This window comes from Orycteropus afer, unplaced genomic scaffold (assembly GCF_000298275.1).
Source record: "Orycteropus afer afer isolate SDZICR_OR568_19922 unplaced genomic scaffold, OryAfe1.0 scaffold00242, whole genome shotgun sequence".
Classification (NCBI taxonomy): domain Eukaryota; kingdom Metazoa; phylum Chordata; class Mammalia; order Tubulidentata; family Orycteropodidae; genus Orycteropus; species Orycteropus afer.
The window spans coordinates 3,319,105-3,341,051 of record NW_006921829.1 but is presented as its reverse complement, the minus strand read 5'-3'; the positions used below and the strand labels follow the sequence as shown (position 1 = coordinate 3,341,051).

General features: G+C 39.6%; 1 protein-coding gene across 1 annotated transcript in view; it reads right to left on the bottom strand.

Moving 5' to 3' along the window:
• Positions 1–5,421: 5,421 nt before the first annotated feature.
• PIK3R1 (phosphoinositide-3-kinase regulatory subunit 1) overlaps positions 5,422–21,947 on the bottom strand; it is an 86,188-nt gene continuing 69,662 nt past the window's right edge. Inside the window, exons 7-15 of the mRNA XM_007949177.2 lie at positions 10,618–10,720; positions 9,912–10,010; positions 9,629–9,809; positions 9,243–9,368; positions 8,351–8,493; positions 7,946–8,122; positions 7,776–7,844; positions 6,911–7,081; positions 5,422–5,611 (exon numbers count right to left, since the gene is read on the bottom strand). Of these exons, the coding sequence (XP_007947368.1) occupies positions 5,422–5,611; positions 6,911–7,081; positions 7,776–7,844; positions 7,946–8,122; positions 8,351–8,493; positions 9,243–9,368; positions 9,629–9,809; positions 9,912–10,010; positions 10,618–10,720 (1,259 nt within the window). The remainder of the gene's footprint in view (positions 5,612–6,910; positions 7,082–7,775; positions 7,845–7,945; positions 8,123–8,350; positions 8,494–9,242; positions 9,369–9,628; positions 9,810–9,911; positions 10,011–10,617; positions 10,721–21,947) is intronic.

Below are 21,947 nucleotides of genomic sequence, written 5' to 3'. Positions count from 1 at the left end.
TAGAGTAAAAATGAAAGGAAGAAATGTTGCCAGAGCATTCTATAGAGATGTAGAGCATAGTGAGGTTGTTCAGACAATGGTCAGATGGTCTGTCTGGTAGGAGCTGCAGCTATGGAGGGGGCTCATCACCTAGAAGAGGTGTGTATATCCACTGTCATTGAGTCAATTATGACTCACTGCTGCCCCGTAGGGTTTCCAAGGCTATACATCATTATGGAAGCAGACTGCCTCATCTTTCTCCTGCAGAGTGGCTGGTGGGTTTGAACCACTGACATTTTGGTTAGCAGCTGAATGCCCTAACCACTGCACCACCAGAGTCCCTTAGAGGTATGTACAATTCCCTGTATACATAAAACAACAAAGGTTAAGCAGGAAATGAATCTGAGAGCAAACAGGCAGCAGCTGCCACATTTAGCAAACATTACTGCTGTCACTACCGTACAAATCACTTGCATGCCCCTCTTATCTCTATTATGGACCATGTCTTCTTCCTGTCTAGGGCCTTCACTTTGCATACATGTGAAATGAAATGTACAGGGAAGGTGGCATTGTCATATGCTCATTAATAAAAACAAAAGTGCAAGTCGTATCACAGTAATAACTGTGCATCTTGCCCAGATGGTACATGTGAACCCTGTATCTGGAGTGTATCCTCAGCTCCTTGTGCACAGCACTGTTATACCTCTCCATGCTGCCCAACACCTCATACTGTTCCAACAATGTGTGTGTGTAGAATGTATTGCAAAGACATAACTGGAAACCACATAAATCAGTTTCTAGAGCATCAGTCTGAAGGTTTGCAGATGTGGGGTTGGGAGGGGAAGGGCTAAGGGGCAGTGGACATTCTTGTTTTCTTATAGCAGGAACATGCCTAGAAATGGCATAAGGATGTGCAGGGGCAGTGGTGGCTCAGTGGTAGAATTCTCATCTTACATGTTGAGACCTGGGTTCAATTCTTAGCCAATGTGCAGCCACCACCTACCTGTCAGTGGAGGATTTTGTGTTGTTGTGATGCTAAATAGGTTTCAGCACAGCTTCCAGAATAAGACACACTAGGAAGGGGGCTTGGCAATCCATTTCTGAAAAAAACAGCCAATGGTAACTCTATGGATCACAATGGTCTGATCACTTCATACACGGGATTGCCAAGATCTGGCAGCTAACACTAAGGATATACTGAATTTAGGTACACAACGCTGAAAGGTATCATTCATGTGGCCACTGTTCATGTCCTCACTTTACCAAATGAGATAACATGATCATAGAATGAAAGGGAATGGGTGAGGGATAACAGAAACAGCAGCCAACATTTATTAACCAAAAGAGCTGCTTTGGAAATATTTCCTAGGTGACAACTGAAATTTCAACCCAAAGCTTAAGTTTCAAAACAACCTTTATTCTGTTTGAAGACTTAATACAATGCATTAAAGCAACTTAAAACAAGACATAGCTCCATTGAATCTACAGTTTGAACAAAATGTCAAGGAGGCACACTCCCCCCACCCCCCACCCCAGTTGCCTTGTAAAGGCAAAATTACAACTGACCATGACATCCTCCCTCTCGTCAAAAGACCAACTTTAACAATGTCATATAAACAGATTTGTAAAAACATTGAACAGATAGTAGCTTTAAAAAATACACACATATAAATGAGTTTTTTTGTTTTGTTTTGTTTTGTTTTGGAAATAGCAGCATCGTGGGCAGCTAATGCTATCTCATGGTGACAAGTTTCATGGTAAGTTGAATTAACCCAATTCTGTTCCCACTCTACCCATACTAGTACTATTTTATATAACTAGATTTTTAAAAAATAAGAATTTGGCATTTTGGAACTTTGTCCCATGTGAGGCATTGTGCTTTCAACTGCCCCTTTCTTAGAGGACCTTGAACTCAAAACAGTTCTGAGGGTCTGCTTTCCAACTGACTTGGACACCATACATAGCAAAAGCACAGTTGTTAAAACCAGCAGAATTTTTCTCCCAATAAGGAACATCAGTAGGACTTCCCAAACGTGTTACTAGTTCATAACCAGCTATATGACAAAGCAATTCATTCCCCACAGTGACAGCTCACAGACACATTTTGACTCAACACACCAAAGACAAGTATTTCCCCGTTAGGCATGAGTCATCCAGACCAGGCCCCCAAAAGGAGTAACTTTTAAAAACAGAAAAAAGCCAAAGAATTATGAACTTCTCACTTCACCTGCAAACAAATTTCACCTTGGTACAAAGCAAAACTGACAAAACAAAGCAATCTTAAAGAAAAAACAACCCATACACATATACAAGAATTGTTTTTGTGTACATTTGCTTTTATGTACTTGAACTCAACGACTGTGGATCTGTTTTGGTTGAAAGGTGTACTGGAAACAGTCCATGCACATATACATATATACAGATATTCAAGGGCTGTGAAGTGTCAGATGTTGCAAACACATGCTTTTTGCCTTTTCACATGGTTATAATCTTGCTGTTGCATACTGAACAGGAAGTCCCAAGGGTCCCAATTCCACAGCCCTGTCACAGCCTTTCTGAAGCTCAGCTTCTTTTATCTTTAGGACACCACAATGGGTGGAGAAAATGGATGCATGAATAAAATCATGGATCAAGAGTGCTTCTCCTGTACCCATTGATACTCATAAGCCACCAAGACAATGTTACAAGATGACAGTCTCATTAAACTCAAAGAACTTGGCTGGTTAAACATCAAGGACAAATGTGGTGGGCATGTTCCGCTACAATCAAAACAGCATTTGGCAGAGATGGTGCAACTCACTGTGATATGAAGGATGGATCCTGCCTTGCTATTTCATGAAAAATCTACTGCATATATGCTTATGAGATGCAAAAATAAAGCAAATGCCTAAATATCTTACCATCTTGCTAAGAGTGTTTAAGCAAAAACATTAACAAAGCTGTAGCTTCTAATGAAACATCTGAACTCAAATCTTGTACGTCAGAAATTAAATAAAAATTATGTATTTAATAGCATACATGGATGTGCTACCAAAACAAACAAGAACTAGTTTACAAACTACTATTAACTAATTGTTAAGACTTCTGTGTGAAACCAGAAGTTTTAAAGCAAAGACACTCACAGACTAAAACCAGGGAAATCGTATTGTCTGGAGATAAGAGGGAGATGGTTGGATCAGTTCAGTCAAGTTTAAGGGCTGACAGTCTGGCTGTAAGACTGAAGTTTGCTCTTGAGTAGCTTCATGTTCAGAGGGAAAAAAAATACATTCTACAGATGATTAAGTCAGCTGATAGACTGATTCTTTAAAAAGAATTTTCAAAGGATCAACATTAAAACAAAACAAAATATCACCTCAATGTTTGAAGGGAAGAGAAGTAAAACTGAGGTGCGTCGGTCTAATATTAAGAAAGGACAACTGAAATTGCAAGATTCCACTTTAATGGATCAGGGAAATAGTGACCATGATTATAATTAATTAGCCTTTATTCCTTGCAATACGTGTACAATTCCTACTGAATGTAACAGCTTTTGTATATGTAAGTCAGGGAGAGACACTTTGCAGTCTCCCTAAATTGGAAAGAAAACTAACAATCCCTTCCTTTCCCCATAGGGAAGCATAACACATAGAGTTTATTTGGGATTCCTGAAATGGCTGTGACTTTTAACAAGCTCCATTTGGCCCAGAGCAGTGACAATAATGAAATAATACCTACTTTTTATGTTCTAAGCTGAATAGATAGAAAAATTACAAATATCCAAGTAAAAATATATCTTTTTCAGATCATGCTTTTTCTAAAAGGCATGTTGTCTGTAGTGGACAATCTAATGTTAAAGAAAGACAGACATTTTTAACTGCACAGGTTCTACCTTGAAACCAGTGGTCTAAGTCAAGATGAGCCCTATTCCAGGAACCCAAAGACAAACTTAAAAACCTCCTTCCTAAGATCTGAAATATCTGACCAGCTGGATTATGTTATGAGAGTTACAGTAGATTTGTAATAGTCATTAATTGATAATAACTAATAAAGTGGGAAAAGACTTCACTTCGCAGGTAGCTACTTCTCTGTAATCACGAGAAAAGTGCAAACCACCTCCCCACCCTTCCCGTTGCCCCACCTGCCCCATCCTTTTGTTACATCCCCCCCTCCCCAGATTCAAGAAGTTCACAATTCTTTATGAAATAAACATTGCCAGGTACCGTATTTTAAGAGTCTTGAAACAATATTGTTGGACTCAGCGATTCTTTGTCATATTCATATATCTTTTTCTTTTTATTGAATAAAGCAGCTTTGAAGCTTATCAGGCACTGCCCAACAAAACATTTAGTCCAAAAATCTGTTACGAACTTTTTAACCTTGGGCTAACAGCCAAGTACTCTGTACAAGAAAAACTGTAAAATATTTCATAGTTTTAATTCTGAAGCCATTTGTTTACTGGCATCCTGTACATTTCTTCTTGAAAAAAAAAAAGAAAAGAATAACAAAATGGATATTAACAAAAATAAGGGACAACAGTATTTTCAAGCAACAAAAATTAGGGTGGGGAAGCTTATTCTGAAGGTACATTTAAAACTGAGATAACAGCTTAATGAAAATTCAGAATTGCATAGCGCTGTGAATTTAGCCTTCAGCAAAAGAAAACAGAAGCTATTTGGTATTAATACAAATCCATCTATTTGATAGTTAGTCATCCAATAATATGTACATATTTAATATACTGAATGTCACTTTTAAGTCCTGTTTTCCAAGTTCACTTTTTCTGTTGGTGGGTTGTTGTTTTTGTCATTTTGTAAAGTTTAAACAAAACACTTTCTGGCACTTTGCTAGGACAGAATTTCCTCTGAATGTTCATGAACTGTCATTCTCCCAAAGCGTCCCTTAGGTGTAGAAGTGCCTTTCTGCTACATTTCGTTCATTTGTTAGAAAATGAAATAATCCACAGTGCGACGTGCCTGGGGCTGCTGGACGCAGCAGCAGCAGCACACCCAGGCTGAACCAGGCTAGACCGAGCCTTCTCAGGTCACAGGGCTCCTGAGCCCCATCTACCCTTCGGTTTACAAAGTCCCAACTTGTAGCTGGTAAAGCTTCAGAAAGCATTAACAAGCACCATGGTTAAAGGCCTCTTTGTCCCTGCACGCAGAGATTTTTGTATTTCTTTTATTCTTTGTGTTGTGAGTTGTTGTGGCTTTAAATAAAAATTAAAAAAAAAAAAAGGAAAGAAAGGAAGGCTAACCACTCCAGATCAGAAATGTATGGTCACTCAGCACTAGGCTGTGTGTCTTCCCCTACTGCTTTTTTGTCGAAGAAAGCTCTAGTCCTATCCGAAGACAGTGGGCTTTGTGTCTGCAGCTCAATTCACAGGTCAGGCTGGAGAGGAGCCCTTTGCTTTCCAGAGGCCTCAGGGTGGTTGAGCTTCAGGAGCAGGATCCGAATGTCAGCACTTCATCGCCTCTGCTGTGCATATACTGGGTAGGCTAGTGTGACATTGAGGGAGTCATTGTGCTGCACGAGGGACGTGTGTTGGTAATGTAGCACCAGTTCTTTCAGGGAGCTGTACAAGTTATAGGGCTCCGCAAAGCCATACCCCGTCGCCGTCTTGTTTATGACACAGTGCTTTACCTCGCCATCCACCCTAGAGGAACGAGAAAACAAAAATTACCTCTTGAGTTTGTCCAGGACACTTCTATCATTCCACAAAATATGTTTAATAAAGTCATCATGAAAAAGCATGCTATGCAGGCCTTCTCTACTTGGGGAAACAGTCCTAGGTTAACTGTTGGACATCTGGCTCTGTCACTTCCTTACTGAGTGACTTGGTAGGTAACCCAACGTCACTGCGCCACGGACTTCTCACCTTAAAATAGTTTAAATGGAGGACAATCAGAAGCTGTGTGCAACAGGAATTCTGTTCCTGAAATTCAGGAATTCTTCTGAAAGGAGGTCATGTATGCAATGTGCATGACAGAATGCCTGGTATGCAGTAAACATGCAGCAAACAGTAGCTTCCAATCACTAAAGGTACTCTATCGCTGCTCCTCCAAGGCCAGCAGCTCTGCCATCACTAAGTTACCAGGAAGGCTCCTTCTTTCAGCTATCTCTAGACTGTCTGTGGGACTCTCCATCTTCACATTGTCTCCTACCTCCATGTCCTTTTTCAAAGTTCTTCTTATTCCTTCTTTCCTCTAGAAATATTTATCTGATTAAATGGAGCTAGTATGATATACTCTTAGAACCTTTCCTGAGGATAGAGGACATTTACTTTCTCAAATGGTACTGTTAGTGCTCTATAACTCACTTTTCAAAGTCGCTCCCAAACTATTAATAAAAAGAAAATACAACACGTAACAAAAATGTGTCTTTTCTTGGGTGGGCCAATCTTATCTGCAGTATACCAATCACAGTATCCTTTCTCTGATGTTTTGACCTGTTCTTGGTAGGTATTTAACCTGTGGGTGGTCCTCTCACCTGAATAACCTCAGATTCTATCCAGCGTGGCCTTGGGAGGCAAAAAAAAAGGCAAGCATTGGGATTCTCATTTTAAAAATGAGAGGGAGAAAACAAAAAGACTTAAAGATTTCCCATAATGAACTAGTAGCTGAATTGAGATCCAAACCTCAGTTTTCCAAATAAACAGCAGCTTTCTTTCTGCTAGACCTTATTAACAGATAATCCTGCCTAGAGCTTTAGGATGACATTGTTGTTATGTGCTGTCGTGTCGGCCCCGACTCATAGTGACCCCTCCCCCTGGGTTTCCGAGGAGGTACTTTATCTCCTCTATGACATTAACGTTGAACTACTATATGATTCTTAAAGACTAGATCAGTTTCAAACTCTCATTCTCCAATGCTGAAGAAATGATAACTGGTCCACAGTAGATCTCAAAAATAGAAAAAAAAAAGAAAGAAAAGAGAAGTGTGCTGGAGGTACGTACACCACAGAGCAGGCGTAGCAGCCCTGTTTACTGCTCTCACGAACAAGAAAAGTGCCATCCCGCTTCCCTCGCAATAGGTTCTCAGCTTTGTTCCGGTTGCTGCTTCCCACGTTCCAGGTCTTCTCATCATGGTGGGGCAAATCCTCATCATCTTCCACCAGCGAATATTGGCTAAGTAGGCAGGAGAGAAAGCTACTCAGAGAAGAGCATGGAAACAAACAGGCAACCCCATTGCCTCCCTGCCGAAGGCCTTCTGGTCATTTCTTCCCAGTTCCTGGCCCTCTCCTGCTGAGCAAGCCAGGCCAGCAATCATGTGTCTTGACTACAACTCAGCATCTCTGACCCGAGTTTTCCACTCATTGTGTTTAGCATTCAATGTAACCTCCCTGGAAAAAGAATTAGCAATAAATTATCCTATTTCTATTTTCACTTAGGTACCTGGGCAGAAGGATGATATTAACAGCCTTGCTTATCCAGTTTAGAACAGAAAATTGATCAACTAAAAGGCATGTCAATTTTCAATTAATTCAAACAAAGGATATGCTTCACAACTTCAAAGTATACTAAACATAACTTTTTTTCCCTGACTGTTCCAAAAATATTTTGGGGTTTTTCAGATGTTCAGGGACATCACAATGGGCAAAGAGTGCCATCTGACACCAGGATGGGTAAAAATAACTCCTGGTCTTGTTTAACCTTTCTTTTTTAAGAATACTGGATAATGAGACTGAGTTTATACATTTTCTCCTGTTAAGTGTTCTAAACTTAGTAAATATTCTTGCTTGTTCTGAAAACAAAGCAAATCCTGTGTTTTCCTAGAATGAGAACACTCTCTTGCTATCTCCCATCTTCAGTAACTACTTACTCTTCAGTGTTTTCATTGCCCAGCCACTCGTTCAACTTCTTCTGCCGAACACCTTTCTGAGTCAACCACCTAAAAAAATAATTTTAAGAAGAAAATGCATTAGTAACTCAACTACAACTGTAGCAATTACCACTGATTCCCTTACAGTAAGTTCCAGGTCAAATACATACATCAAGTATTGGTCTCTTGTCTTTCTCAGTTGGATGAGGTCTGGTTTAATGCTGTTCATACGTTTGTCAATCTCTCGATACTCAGCTGCCTGCTTCTTCAAATCTTCCTCCAGTCTTCTTCTACTGTCAACAATTTCACTGATTCGTGACTTTAACTTTTCATAATTATGCATTATCCTATAGGCAAGAGAAATGCATCTGTAATTACCTGGGTGCATCATGAAGGTTTCCCAAAGTTTATGGAAAGTTTCACTATGACTTCCCAGCAGTTTTCCTCAGGGAAAGAATGTTTCTTTTCCTGTCATATTTTAATTACTCCAGGTACAGACCATGAGATTAAACGGTTTTAGAGGATTTTAGCCCTCTCTAGCACAAGGACAACAGAAATACTCATGGCTTACCAACCTTTGTATTTCTTTCTCATTGCCTTCACGTTTAAACTTTTCAATATATTCTTTGCTGTACCGCTCTTGGGTTTGGCACTGTTCTTCAAATATTTTTATGGTTTCATTAAATGCTTCAATAGCTGTTCTTTTCATTTGGATTTCCTGAAACACAATTTTATATGACAATGTCATACTTTACACAGGACAATTTCTTACTGGAAGACACTACTGGGACATTTGGTCTGCATTATTACTAGCATTTAAGTATTGTTAGAAAGGTGAGAGAGTAATTCATAAAATCCATTAAAATAATATTGCCAAAGCACATAATTCCTTAGGAGAATTTTCCCAGTCCACGGAAAATGACTGCTTGAAAATTTCCTACAGTTATCACCTCGTTAAAAAGCTGTTCCACTTTATCAGTATCCATGTCATCATCATCTACTCCCTCTGGTGGCCCCAGATACATGATGGGCTAGAGAGAATTAAGTCTCCGGAAATAAACTGACGTCAACGTAGCCTCTGCTTTTCACAGCAGAGTGCATAAATGGTTAAATCACCACTTCAGAGATTAGACAAGTCTGTGGAACTTTCAGTTATTATTAGCTTCCAATCTAAAAAGCATTCTATACTCAGGGCTTATACCAAATCAACTTAAAAGTCACAGCAACGTCTTCATTCATTATGTGAACTTCATTTATTATTGTGACACTGGGAGGTCTCATTTAAAAGATGGAGAGATGCTATGACCCAACAATCAATAATGATTCACAAACAGATGCCCCCTTTCCCATTTCATTCACAAAAACGCAAGTATTTTTAATCTGTTTTTTGAGGGTACGTGTTATATGTATTAGGTTCTAATAACTAGGAATTCTGAACTTTTAACAGGATTTTCACAGAAAACTCACCTGGGAAGTCCGGGTATAATCTTCATATAATCTATCATATTCTCTACTTTTTTCTTGGAATTGAGTGTTATATTCATGTAATTTCTTCCCTACAGCTTCAATATTATCTTCTTTGACAACTTGATCCTAGAAGGATTTGAGATTGGGGGAAAGAGAGAAATTCAGTGTGTAAGGCATTTAATCAAATTATACTTATTTAACAAAATATCCTACATAGGAAATATTAAGTACTGTACTTAGCAATGATAAAATTATAATTTTATGGTCACTAGTATAACATTTTTCAAACATGATTACATGTAAGTCATCTGCTTCACAGTTTTTCTAAGTATTGAAAGGATCTTGTTTAAAAGCCATAATAACATGACTATTTCAGTCTTGATTACCTGTTGGTATTTGGATACTGGATAAAGCAGTTTCACATCCAGCTTGGGATTATACTGAGCTAGAGATTCATTCCGGTAGTGGTTTATTAGTTCAACCACAGAGTTGAAAGTTAATGGGTCAGAGAAGCCATATTTCCCATCTCGGTGAAATATTTTGATTAATTTATTATTTCCTCCTTTCCTGTAAATATAATGTAGAAATAATAGCATCATAATTTCCTGATAAAAAGGTGTGTCTTGAGGGCCATCCGAATACCCCAACTGCAGCTACCTCCCAACTTACCTTAGTGTAAGAGTATAATCACCATGCATTTTAGTAGAGGCATCGCGTACCAAAAACGTCCCATCTGCTGTATCTCGAAGTTTTTCATTCACTTCTTCCCTAAAGGGAAAAGAAAAGACAATGCTCACCTCTGGGATTTAGTGACTCTGGACTTACATTTATTAATTATATTTTCAAAGCTAAGTAATGCATCCTTTCTTCGTGTAGAAGTTCCAGTCTCACTGTAAACAGGTGCATGGCAGTTACCCCTCCCCCACCCAAAAGGAAGATGTACCCACTTTCACAGCTGGTATATCTGTGGTGCACAGTTTTTATTTGTTAACCAAACACTTTCAGTGCTCTAAAAACTCAGCACAAAAAGCAATTATCCCTATAAGGCTTTTCCCCCAGCCCCTCACTCCCCTTCAAAAAAAAAAAGCTAAGGGGGGAGGAAAATAAAAAGGCATTTTAAGACAAAAACATTAATTCTTAGAGCTCAATAATAAAACTTCCCGGGTATTTAATTTCCTGTGGCATCCAGCACCCATAGTTCTCCAGCGCTCAGGGACTTTTTTTGGTAGTCTTTGGAATGGAACCAACTATGCTTCATGCTTATGTTGGATGATATCCTAAAAATGGAACTTAGCAAAGCTGGTCCCCCTCCCCCTTTTTTTCCTCTCAATCTAAAACTATATCTAGTGTCAACTACCCATTTCTGTCACCTTACCTCGAGATATCTCCCCAGTACCATTCAGCATCTTGTAAGGACATATTGTTATTCATACCGTTGTTGGCTACAGTAGTGGGTTTTGGTGGTTTAGGAGGCAGTGCTACAGATTAAGGAGAAAGAAAAAAATTATTTGCAATCCCAACTACAACTGAACATTTTAAATTAGACCAAAATTTCTTCAGATGAATAACTTTCTATATAAAGGAAGGAATAAGGATAATTGTGATATAGAGCACGCACTAAGTCATAATTCCTTGATACCATGAAAAAGTTTGTCTTTAAAAAAACTGAAGAAATTTTTCAGATTATGGCTCAAAACAAAAGAAAAAGAAATTGAAAGGGAAAAAAGAGACAAAGACAGAGAGAGACAGAGTTTGAGAGAGGAACTCAGCTTAAATTGGAGTGGCCATGTGAATGAATTTTAAAGTAAATCCAGAGTCATGCCATTTTCTACTTCTAGATGCTTGTAAGTTTCATGCCTAGTCAAATGCATCTGAAGTAAGAAACCATGAACATATGAGCAAGAGGAATCACATGGGTTGGCTGTCATTTCCTCTTCTTATTCAATTATAAAAGACATATTCCAACTCTGTCCTCCACAAACGCTGCTGCGGTAATACCAAAGCTCACCTACAGCAATATGGTTTCAGAGGGAGAACTGGGTTTCTCTGATCTTAGTATTTCAGGTAGTTTTCTGCCAAAATCCACTTTAAGAAACCCATCTGTGACCTAAATCTCCTTATTAATGCTAATATTCTGTTGGCTAAATTGTGCTCTATATGCCAAGAGTGATTAAAAATATCCTATCCCCCCCTTCCTCAATGTCAAATCAATATATGTGTACCAACTGGTATAAAATAAGAGACTGCAACATTTTGATTTGTTTTTTACTTCCTTAATTGGGGGCAGGGCTAATATTGGAATAAAACAATTTAGAACACAAGATAAATCTAGGACTTTTAGCTAAATTCTAAGTTTGAAAGAACCATGCTACCACTTTAATTTATGCAAAAATGATTTCAGGTGTCTCAGGAGTATTTTACAAAAATTAAGGATTAAACATTAGAAAGCCAACTTCTTTTTTCATTATAGTATGTTAATGTAAGGAAGAACAAGCAAAGCCTGAACATCTGATTTGGAATACAGAATAGTTTCAGGTCATCAAGAACTGAGTTGCAATCACTGCTACATTCTACATGCTTTCTAAAGTACCAAGTGTTATCACTGCAAAGTACCACACAGTTCTCATCCACTGTCAACAGACAAAAGCGGCACAAAGAGTACATCATTTTAATTATAGGAACAATATGCAACAATCTAACCCAAATCAAGTAACAAAAGACACCAGTGACAACCTGGAATTCAATTCATATCCATTCAAGTAAGAATAAGCATGTACCACACACAGGCTGCTCTGCTTGCTTCCACAGGAGGTCAAACAATTTGTTTAATTTTCAGCTCTGATCAAACTAATTGCCATCCGAGAACGATTTAATAAGAGCAGAAACCTACAGAGAATATGCTACAGCAGCTGTCAAAAATTTTAAACCCCACAAAATTAACTAGCTCTCTATAATAATACCGCAGTATTACCTGGTGGATCCATTTCTATATAAAACATCAAGTCTGTGCCACAATTTATATCTGTCTTAGCATATTCTATATCCAGGTCTTCCATATTCCAAACAGTGTTGTACATTTGTGCAAGAGTTTCCTTGGCTGAGCTCAGTTATAAGAAAAGAGTCCGGCTTTCTTTGTAATGGTGTCTTGGAATTCATTTTAAAACCTATAAGGGGCTGCACTGTAACCTATTACATCACACACCCCAGCCAATCAAGTCAGAAAAATGTCACCAGACCACTCCTGCTTCATCATTTCCCTTCTATACCAGCCTTAACACAATCCCGACCTCACTAAGGACGGACATTTAACAGAATTGCAATGTCTGCATGCTCTTCCTTTCAAAAAGGTGTTTAATTTGACTGTTCTCTTCTAGCAGTGAGGTTTCTAATTCCTTTTTTATGACTTCTTGCAGCATGGTATGCTCCACTGTTGGCAGGTTGACAAAAGCTGATACGCTGCAGCACGTAGGTTTTTTTTTTTTCCCCCCCCCCCCCCAGTGCATCTGGGTATATAGGTCGTTCCTTGGTTTAAAAATCTTGCAAAGGCATCAGAATGGTATACTGAAAGTCTATTTTAAATGCCTCCTGTATATATTATAAGCAGCAAGGATCAAGAACTCTGGATATTTAGTTTCAGTCCTACGTAATTCACTGAAAACTCAGAACTTAAACACTGTCACAAATGTACCACATTAGAAAGCACAACGGGGGGGGGGGGCAAAAGAGAAAAACCTCCTCCTCTACCAAAGGGATTTCATGGAACGACAATGACAATTCTCAATAGGAAGGAAGATGTGTATTAATGGCAGAAATAAGCAACATAATTATCAACAGTAGTCATGAGAATTTAAATGTTACTATCAAACAGAACTGGGCAAGGTAAGATGCTCCTTCTTCAAAAAGAAAAGAGGCCACATATCAGAATGCGGAGGGGGTGATGTAATCATTTTTTCCCCTTTTGCCCTGGTCTCCTATGCTCACTCTGGAGACAAATATTATCCCTTCTCAGCAGTATTTAAGGTACAGAAATCAATTCCCCTACAAATCTCACTATTCATTTTAGTTCCTCAAAATCACTCTGCAAATAACGCTGCCACTCTTACGGGAGCTTAATGTACAGCCCCCGTTTTAAAGCCTCTTCTCTTCACTGTCACAGTATTATGATAGGGTGGAGGCAGGAAGGGGGAGAAAGACCTCCCTCAATGTAAATGTGGCTCATTTTAATAACATAGTGGCTTTGTGATCTATTCACGTGTATGTCACATGTTTGTATCACAATTAAAAACCACACACAGCCCTTGAAATATATTCTCCTACACTTTCTATCAAATTTTGGATCATAAAGAATTAGCCCTAAGGCAAGATCTCTAAGCACTGTTTACCTGTATCCCCCTCTAGTTTAATTTCTCTTTCCATTAACCGGAAAGAGAAACTCACCCCATCCCCTCCATCCTTTCTCACTCCCACACTTTTCTATCTACCTAAGGGTTTAGGTAAACCTAAACTCAAATGCAAATAAAAATGGTAAAAGTGGTAGATGAGAAGGTTCGTCCCCAATACAATTCAGGGAAAAAGTAAAATTTTCTTAGCACAGTAAAAATGTTGACCCTCTCCATAAAGGACAAGGAGACAGGTCCTCCCAGCAGTTGCTCCCAGGTCTACCTGTTAGCCAACCAGACAGCCTCCCGTGTATTTGGGAGTCCTGGGTGCAAAGGGTCTGGCTGCTGGAGCCCATATGGCAAAGCGACCCAGGAGAAGACAGAAAACAGGTGATTTTCCACCCCTCTCCAAGGTCTGGCCTGGAACCAACTTCTAGCCAAGCACTTTGTAATTACCTCTGTCCCTAACTTCCAACCTGAACCCCATCTTTCCCTGGCACTGCCCCATCCTCCCCCACGCCCCCCCCCCAGGAAATGAGGGAGTGTCTGCCCTAATCTCTCATCTCCCTTCTCCAGGCAGCACTGACATACACACATGCACAGACTCACGCCAAAACTTAAGCTACAGAAATAAACAAAATTATAAAAAGAGACAGAGTGAAGGGGCTGAGAAGTGCACAAATGAAAGGCAACTTACTTTGCAGGTTATGCATTTCAACGGTTTCCCTTTGAAATGCCTGTATCCAACAACGGAAAAAAAAATCCAAAAAGCAATTCCACCAACAGGGAAAAGCCCCCTCGTCTCCCCCCTGACTGCTTGCGGGGCCGCTCTCTCAAGGCCTCCAGCGAGCGCGCGCAGGGGCGGGGACGGCGCCGGCAGCAGATCCTCCAGCTATCAATTAGGACTCGGCTCCTCCGTCCACCGGCCTCCCGCGCAGCCCCGACCAGAACCGGCCAACGCGTCCTGGGCTGCTGCTCACTGCTGGCTCCCCATTGAGAAACTCACTCGAGTTCGGTACTGTACTGGGGAGGGAAAAGGCCCAGCCGCTCGCACGTCTCTCTTAGATAAAGATCGCAGCTTCATGATTAACTTGGGCAGGTTCAAATATTTGCTGAGCTAGGGATTTTGGGTGGGGGAGGGGAGTCGAAGTCAAAGTCAAAGTTATCATCGGCTAACAAGTGGCCGATGCAAGACCAACTTGCTCATTTTAGCCGAGGAAATGAGAAGGCCATTGTGAGGGGACCTAATATAGTCTCTGTGACTGGCTGCCGCAGCGCTCACAGGGCTCAAGTAGCCGGCAGTGAAGCGAGGCACTATGCGCAGCCAAACACAGGAAGTGGCTGAGCTAGTTCAGCAAAAAATAGAATCAAAGCTTTCCTTGTAAAGGCCTGAACCTCTCAGAACAGCCCAGAACAGAGTGCCTTGCTAGTGTCCACCTCCTGCACCTCCTCCCACACACTTGCACAGACAGCCCCGCAGGTGTAACAGGAAAGCCCTTATGGAACAATTCAGGCAGGGAACAGATTTAAAAAAAAAAAAAAAAAAATTAATCGTAGTAGGAGAGGAGCCTTAGGAAAAGGATTATGAACTCAGTATGGATACTATACTCCATGATTATGTAAAGATGAAAAAAAAAAAAGCAATAAAAATAAAAAACCCTCTGCAGCTATTTTTAATAAGGTTGACTTCAACACATATTTAATGCCATGTGCTATTTTAATAATTGAAAGTTATGTTTGCATTAGATCTATGTGATGGCTACATGAGGCAAATGGTAGGATGGCAAAGCAAGGGCATATGTTTCTATATTTTGCCCTTTATTTGAGAAAGCTGCAAAGAACCAGACATAGAACTACTGGCTACTATTTAAAGAAATAAAATGTTACTGAAGAACATTTTCACTTGCATCAGCATAGATGATTTTAAGATTATCCTGAGGACCATAACCTACTGGAAAATTACAGAATCACTGAACTTTAAAACCAGAGTGATTTAGAGATTGTTTCAATCTATTCCCTCATGCTACATTAAAGAAAAATTCTGACCCATAAGTGAAGCAGTTCTCACAAGATTATGGCTATAGCATCAGAACTCCGGCTCTCAAGTTTGGTGCTAAGCTCCCTACCCTCTGCCCCTGCCCTTAACTTCCTTCTGGCTACAGAAAGTGAAAATGAACGTGTGCAACTGAAGTCAATTTCTCACAAACCACAAAGCAAAAACACTGATACCTACAACAAAAGCCAGGTTTTGTTTTCTAATTTTTGGCTTACTTAAATTAAAAAAATATATATTAAAGGATATTTTTTTCATTCCCTTTGAAGAAACATGGGTTCTGGCAATAATGCCCCAAATCTCTGTGTAGGAAGGTGAGCTTGCTGGGTATTACCATAAACTCCACACAGGCGAACAGCAGCAACCCAGCTTCAGTATTATTCTCAGTATCTTGTAAAGCGCTGTTAAATCCACAAGGAAAGTGTTTTTACAAACTTGCTTTTGGTTCAACTGACAATATAGAAAAGTCTACTTTCCCAAGGAAAAAACAGTCTATAATTGAATCTTCCAGTTACCTCCAGCTGATCACAGCAACATAAATTTAGTTGAGAGAGTATCCTTGCATCCTGAGCTGCATAATCTTGCCCTACTTTTAAAAATAGCCTTTTTAAAGCTAGAAACATGGGAAACATCAGTCTCTTAGCCATACCTGTCTGGATTCACATGCCGTTTCATGTCAAAACTTACTAAGATTAAAATGCTAAGTCTAACCATGTACTTTCCATTTCAGAAGAGTATTATATTATCCACGTGAAAGCAGTACACCGTCTATTTACAGAAAGAAAAGCTTAATGTAGATTTGAAAACACTTTGCTTCAAATACATTTCTCATGATATGTACAATCACCTACCATAAAGGTTCTATTATATTATTGCAAGAGTGAGCTGAACATTTTCCCACTGAATTCTAGTCTTTGAAAAGTGATCTGTAAGACACTTTTTATTAGCTTAAAGTAGGGAGCCCTCTGCTGGTAAAACGGTAAAACAGAATCAGTAACTACTGCTTGGGAGAAAATGATTAACTTTCTGCAAATTTCACTCATCTCACACTGTGTCCGAAATGCTACACAAACTAATAGGCACAACTGTTCAACTGTCATCTGATCTATATGATTAACTAAGAAATTATTAACTCAAATACACAGATGTCATAACAACTTAGGAAATATTTTTTTCATGTAGCTGCTAAGATGAAAACCTGTATTTTAATTTCAGCTTGTATCTGGGACCTCGAAGACTCAACCACACAGAAGAACTGATGATACACATCATTGAAAGCCAAGTTTACCTTCTAGATTCTTTAAGACAGTTATATATTACCTTCCCTTTCCCAAAAGTTTTGTAAAACTCCTTTCAGAGGTAAAAAATAGGCCATTACTTCACTTCTTAGCAGGTATAATCTAGTCAGAAAAATGTCTCTTGATCCTTAAGATATGTTTGAAAGTTATAGATGGCACAGTAGATCCCATGCAAATCACCATTAAGTAGAGAAAGTTCCACAGCTGTCATCATTCTGCACAACTTCTGTTTTTTTGTTTGTTTTGTTTTGAGTAAGGAGGTTTTATTCAAACAGATTATTGCAGGGGGCTAGGGGACAGGATTATTGCAATAGGGAGAAGCCTCTGACCATAAGATCTGCAAGCATCTACTATGCAACTTTTTAAATATTTCCACTGACCATCGAACAAAAGACTGTTTTTTTTTTAAAAAAAAAGCAGTGAAATTTTAAAACATGAACCAAAATCTTTGTTTAGGGGTAAAATCAATGCCTCCCTTCATAATTTTAAACTTAAAACAATTTAGGACAGAAAGGTCTTTAAGGATGATGCAAATTCATTGCTCTACCTCAAATGCTTTAATGACAAAGTAAAGGTCCTATGTGAAGGAGAACATCCATTTTATAAATAAACCCAGATTTACCTATGCACCAAATCTGATGCATTCTACAAGGTACCTGAAAAGGCATGCCTGTTACCTGTGGAAGAATAAGGTACTCCTCCCCTCCAATTTTCCCCTCAAATTCTATCCCTGAACAAGACGACTGCGCTGTGAAAACAAAAGTAAAACTGAGCCACACACTTCCACGCTGAAATAATCAGCATCTCTTTTTCAGAGCACAAATAAAACTCCCTCTTTTCCGATAAAACCGAGCATGGCTTGGCTCTATTCACTCCGAACTGGCTAAATACATGCATTTTTATTCAAGGTTTCATTTCTCAACTTTGAAGCAACCTTCTAATGTCAGACCACATTTAAACCCAATAAAAAATAAATCAGAAAAAAGTAAAACACTTTGAAAGTCATTTCCCTCTACCTTAGTGCTCGCTTTCGTTTTGGTTGAAAATCAAGCCCAGAGCATTTTAAAACAAGACTTATGAATCAGGCTCTTCAGGATGGATGTTTTGCAACGCGCTGGTGGTTAAAAATTAACGTTGACAGGTGTAGAAGGGCGGGGGGAGAAAGAATCATTTATTTTTCACTCTAGTCTTGAGGGTGCAATATTAGACTTCAATTATACTACATTAATATTTCTGAATATATCCACAAAATCTGCAATATGTAAATACACTTATAACAGCCTTCATTCAAAGGCACCTGGTGTGAAATGGTCCTGTTTTACCTCGGTTAACGCTACTGAAATCTGCTTTAGCGATGTAAGTATTACTAGGGTAAATATAACACATAATGATTTTTAAAAATCTGTTCTTCAGCTGTAAACATTCGGAAAACATTTACGAACAAAGGGAACAGCCAACTATCAACAGAGGATTGAGTGTTTACTCTGTGCTAGAACTATCCAAATCTTCGTTTCCCTCCAACAAAGGGGCAAATCCTTACTTTACAGGATGGCTGGCTGTATTAAACGAGCGACAGTGGTTTGAAAGTTGGGAAATTTATTTATCAAAGAATCCTTAAAACCCCATCCATTTGGATGAGTATCATGCTGTGCCCAGTTCTGTGTTCAGAAGTTTTCAAAAGGAGAGAAGGCCTTTGTTTTTGCCCTTTAAGAAATGTATTTTTAACAGATTAAATTAACAGAATTACAGAAGCATTAAGCGTATGAGCGTGAGGTGCTTAAGGACATACAGTAAATACTCAATAGATCCATTTAAGCTAAATATAAAGCTGGGGGAAGATCTACTGGGGTGCCGATGAAGTTGATGACACTTTGGGGCTGCTGTATGTGATTACACATTTTATAACCTGCACAAAGGCACCTGGCCAAGATGGCAGGAGGAGCTGCTGCTGAAATCCATGCTGCTCCATGCACCAAGCCATACACAAAGGAATGGGCTTTCTACATGGGAGCCTTTCTCCCTCCCCAAGCAGCCACAAAGTAGCAACTGCCCACAGACCGTTCCTTTTCAGATTTGCCTTAAAGCCCTGAGTGGTTTCCAGAGGCCCTGGCTCTGCTGGCCAGGAGCATGAGGCCAGTGGGGAGAATGGCCTGGTAGGATTCCAAAAGTACTAACCAGGAATGGTGGATTGAAGGGATTGGAGCCATAGAATGAGCCAGAGCAGATGTGATAAACAGGATAAACAGACCACATTTAAACCCAATAAAAAATAAATCAGAGAAAAGTAAAACACTTTGAAAGCCATTTCCCTCTACCTTAGTGCTAGCTTTAGTCTTGGTTGAAAATCAAGGGTCATACGAATAAGTATAGATATCAACTCTTTTAATCCTCACAACAAGCCAAACCAGAGAGGGATTATCCCCATTTCACAGTCTGGAAAATGGTTTGGAAAGGCTAGAGGTACTTATTGAAGAACTGGGCAAGTAAGTAGCAAAAGCTGAGATTCAAACTCAGATCTACTCAATCCATAAGCCCGTAAATTCACTATGTTCCGTGGCTGGTGGAGTTGTTCCGAGCCTTATCCCAAAAGCTATAAAAATTGCTTTGTGGCTCTTTAGGTGACTCATAGGGTCATACAGGGACAAATTTCAAATATTTTCGGTTTATTACTTGCTGGAACCTTCAGAAGACTTTTTGATTGGACACTACAGTGCTCATGAAGGCAGAAGGGGGCAGCAGAAAGCACAACCAGCCAGGGGTCCTGGGAGCTGGTCACTCACACAGACCCAGTTCTAGGGCACGTTGTTAGGAGGCACAAGGTCGACCCTCCACCTCTGTGGTCCAAGGTTTCTTCATCTCCAACATGGCCAAGCTGGACAGTCCTCTTAACTCTAAAATAATGCTTCTAATAATACTAATGTTTAAAATATTTACTGGTTTTGTAAAACCCGGTAAAGCTATCAAGCCATTATTTTTTGTATGTCGTAATTTATTTTGACTGTCCTCTTTTGTAACTCCTTGAACTGAAATGCAATTTCTCCTTCCCCTAAATCAAATTCTATCTATTCTTCAGGGCTCATTTTAAGCTCTATTTCTTCCATAAGCCTTTTCTGTCTACTCAATTACCTTAAAAAGTAACCAAATGCAACTCTAAAATTCTTCTTGTCCTTAAGAGTATGCACATTCCCACTTAGTATTTAATTATAAACTATGTGCTAATATCTCACATTTGTCGTCTTGTATCTAATTTGACTTCAAATGCCTTATTCTACCTTTGCATTCCCAACAGCACCTGAACAGAGGGAGGCTGACAGTGTACATAATACCAGCTAGCTAAATTAATACCAGTATCAGGACACAGGGAGACTCAGTAACAACCTGAGGTATGCAGAAGATGCAAACATGCTTGCTGCAAGTGAAGAAGACTTGAAGCACTTACTGATAAAGATCAAAGACTATATAGCCTTCAGTATGAATTACACCTCAACATAAAGAAAACAAAAATCCTCACAACTGGACCAATAAGCAACATCATGATAAACAAAGAAAAGACCAAAGTTGTCAAGGATTTCATTTTACTTGGATCCACTGTCAACATGCATGGAAGCCATAGTCAAGAAGTCAAAAAATGTATTGCATTGGCCATATCTGTTACACAATAGCTCTTTATAGTGTTAAGAAGGAAAGATGTCACTTTGAAGACTAAGGTGCGCCTGACTCAAATACAAGCCATGGTATTTTCAATAGTTCATATGCATGTGAGAGCTGGGCAGTGAATAAGGAAGATCACAGAAGAATTGCTGCTTTTGAATTGTGATGTTGGTGAAGAATATTGAAGATACCATGGTCTGCTAGAAGAATGAATAAATCTGTCTTGGAGGAAATCCAGCACGAATGCTCCTTAGAAGCACGGATGGTGACACTTCATCTCACTTACTTTGGACATGTTATCAGGAGGAACCAGTCTGTGGAGAAGAGCACCATGCCTGGTAAAGTAGAGTGAGTAAAAAAGAGGAAGAGCTTCAATGAAATGGATTGACAGTGGTTGCAACAATGGGTTCAAACGTAGCAACAATTATTAGGATTGCACAGGACCAGGCAGTGTTTCATTCTGTTGTACACAGGTTGCTATGACTCTGAACCAACGCAGTGGCATCTAGCACAACAAATTGACATGACTCTGAACCAACTCAATGGCATCTAGCACAACAAATTGACACTTTGCTGGACCTTACTTGAATTGATACTTTGTCTCAAATGTTATTAGTTTTGCCTCTCATGTCAATTTCTACCTGGTAAAACTAGAAAAGATGTCTGTACATAACAGAATCTTGCTTTTTCTCCCCTTAATTGTCATTCAAGTCCTCATTTCAATTCACAACAATAAAGTCAGTGCAAATTACTGCTTTATGGTCATTCACTGCAGATGTGCCAGTGCTGGGTTTCTAGAGCCCTGCTGTTACTAAGCACATGATGGCATGCTGGGGCGATGATAAAGGACTCTCAGAAAATGCTGCGCTCCTACTGGGCCTAAGAAATAATTTCTCTAACCCAGGGTGGTCTGCCAATCCCAGGCACTGGAGGCATTCCCAAATACAGAGGTGCTGAGGGTGAGGGCGTTTATCCTGGTATACATAACATATTTTCACAAGTGAGACACAGAAACATCCACTTAATTCCAAAGGGCCTCTACATTTCCAGAATGACTAAACCAAAACCAATCTCACTGCCACTGAAGCAATTCCAACTCATCGTGACCCCCTCCTAGGGATTCCAAGGGTTCAAATCTTTATGGAAGCAGACAACCTCATCTTTCTTCCGCAGAGTGGCTGGTGGGTTCAAACCACCAACCTTTTTGTTAGCAACCCAGTGCCCTAACCACTACATCACCAGAGCTCCCTGTTGTTGTTGTTGTTAAGTGCCGTCGAGTCGTTTCCGACTCATAGTGACCCCATGCACAGCAGAACGAAACACT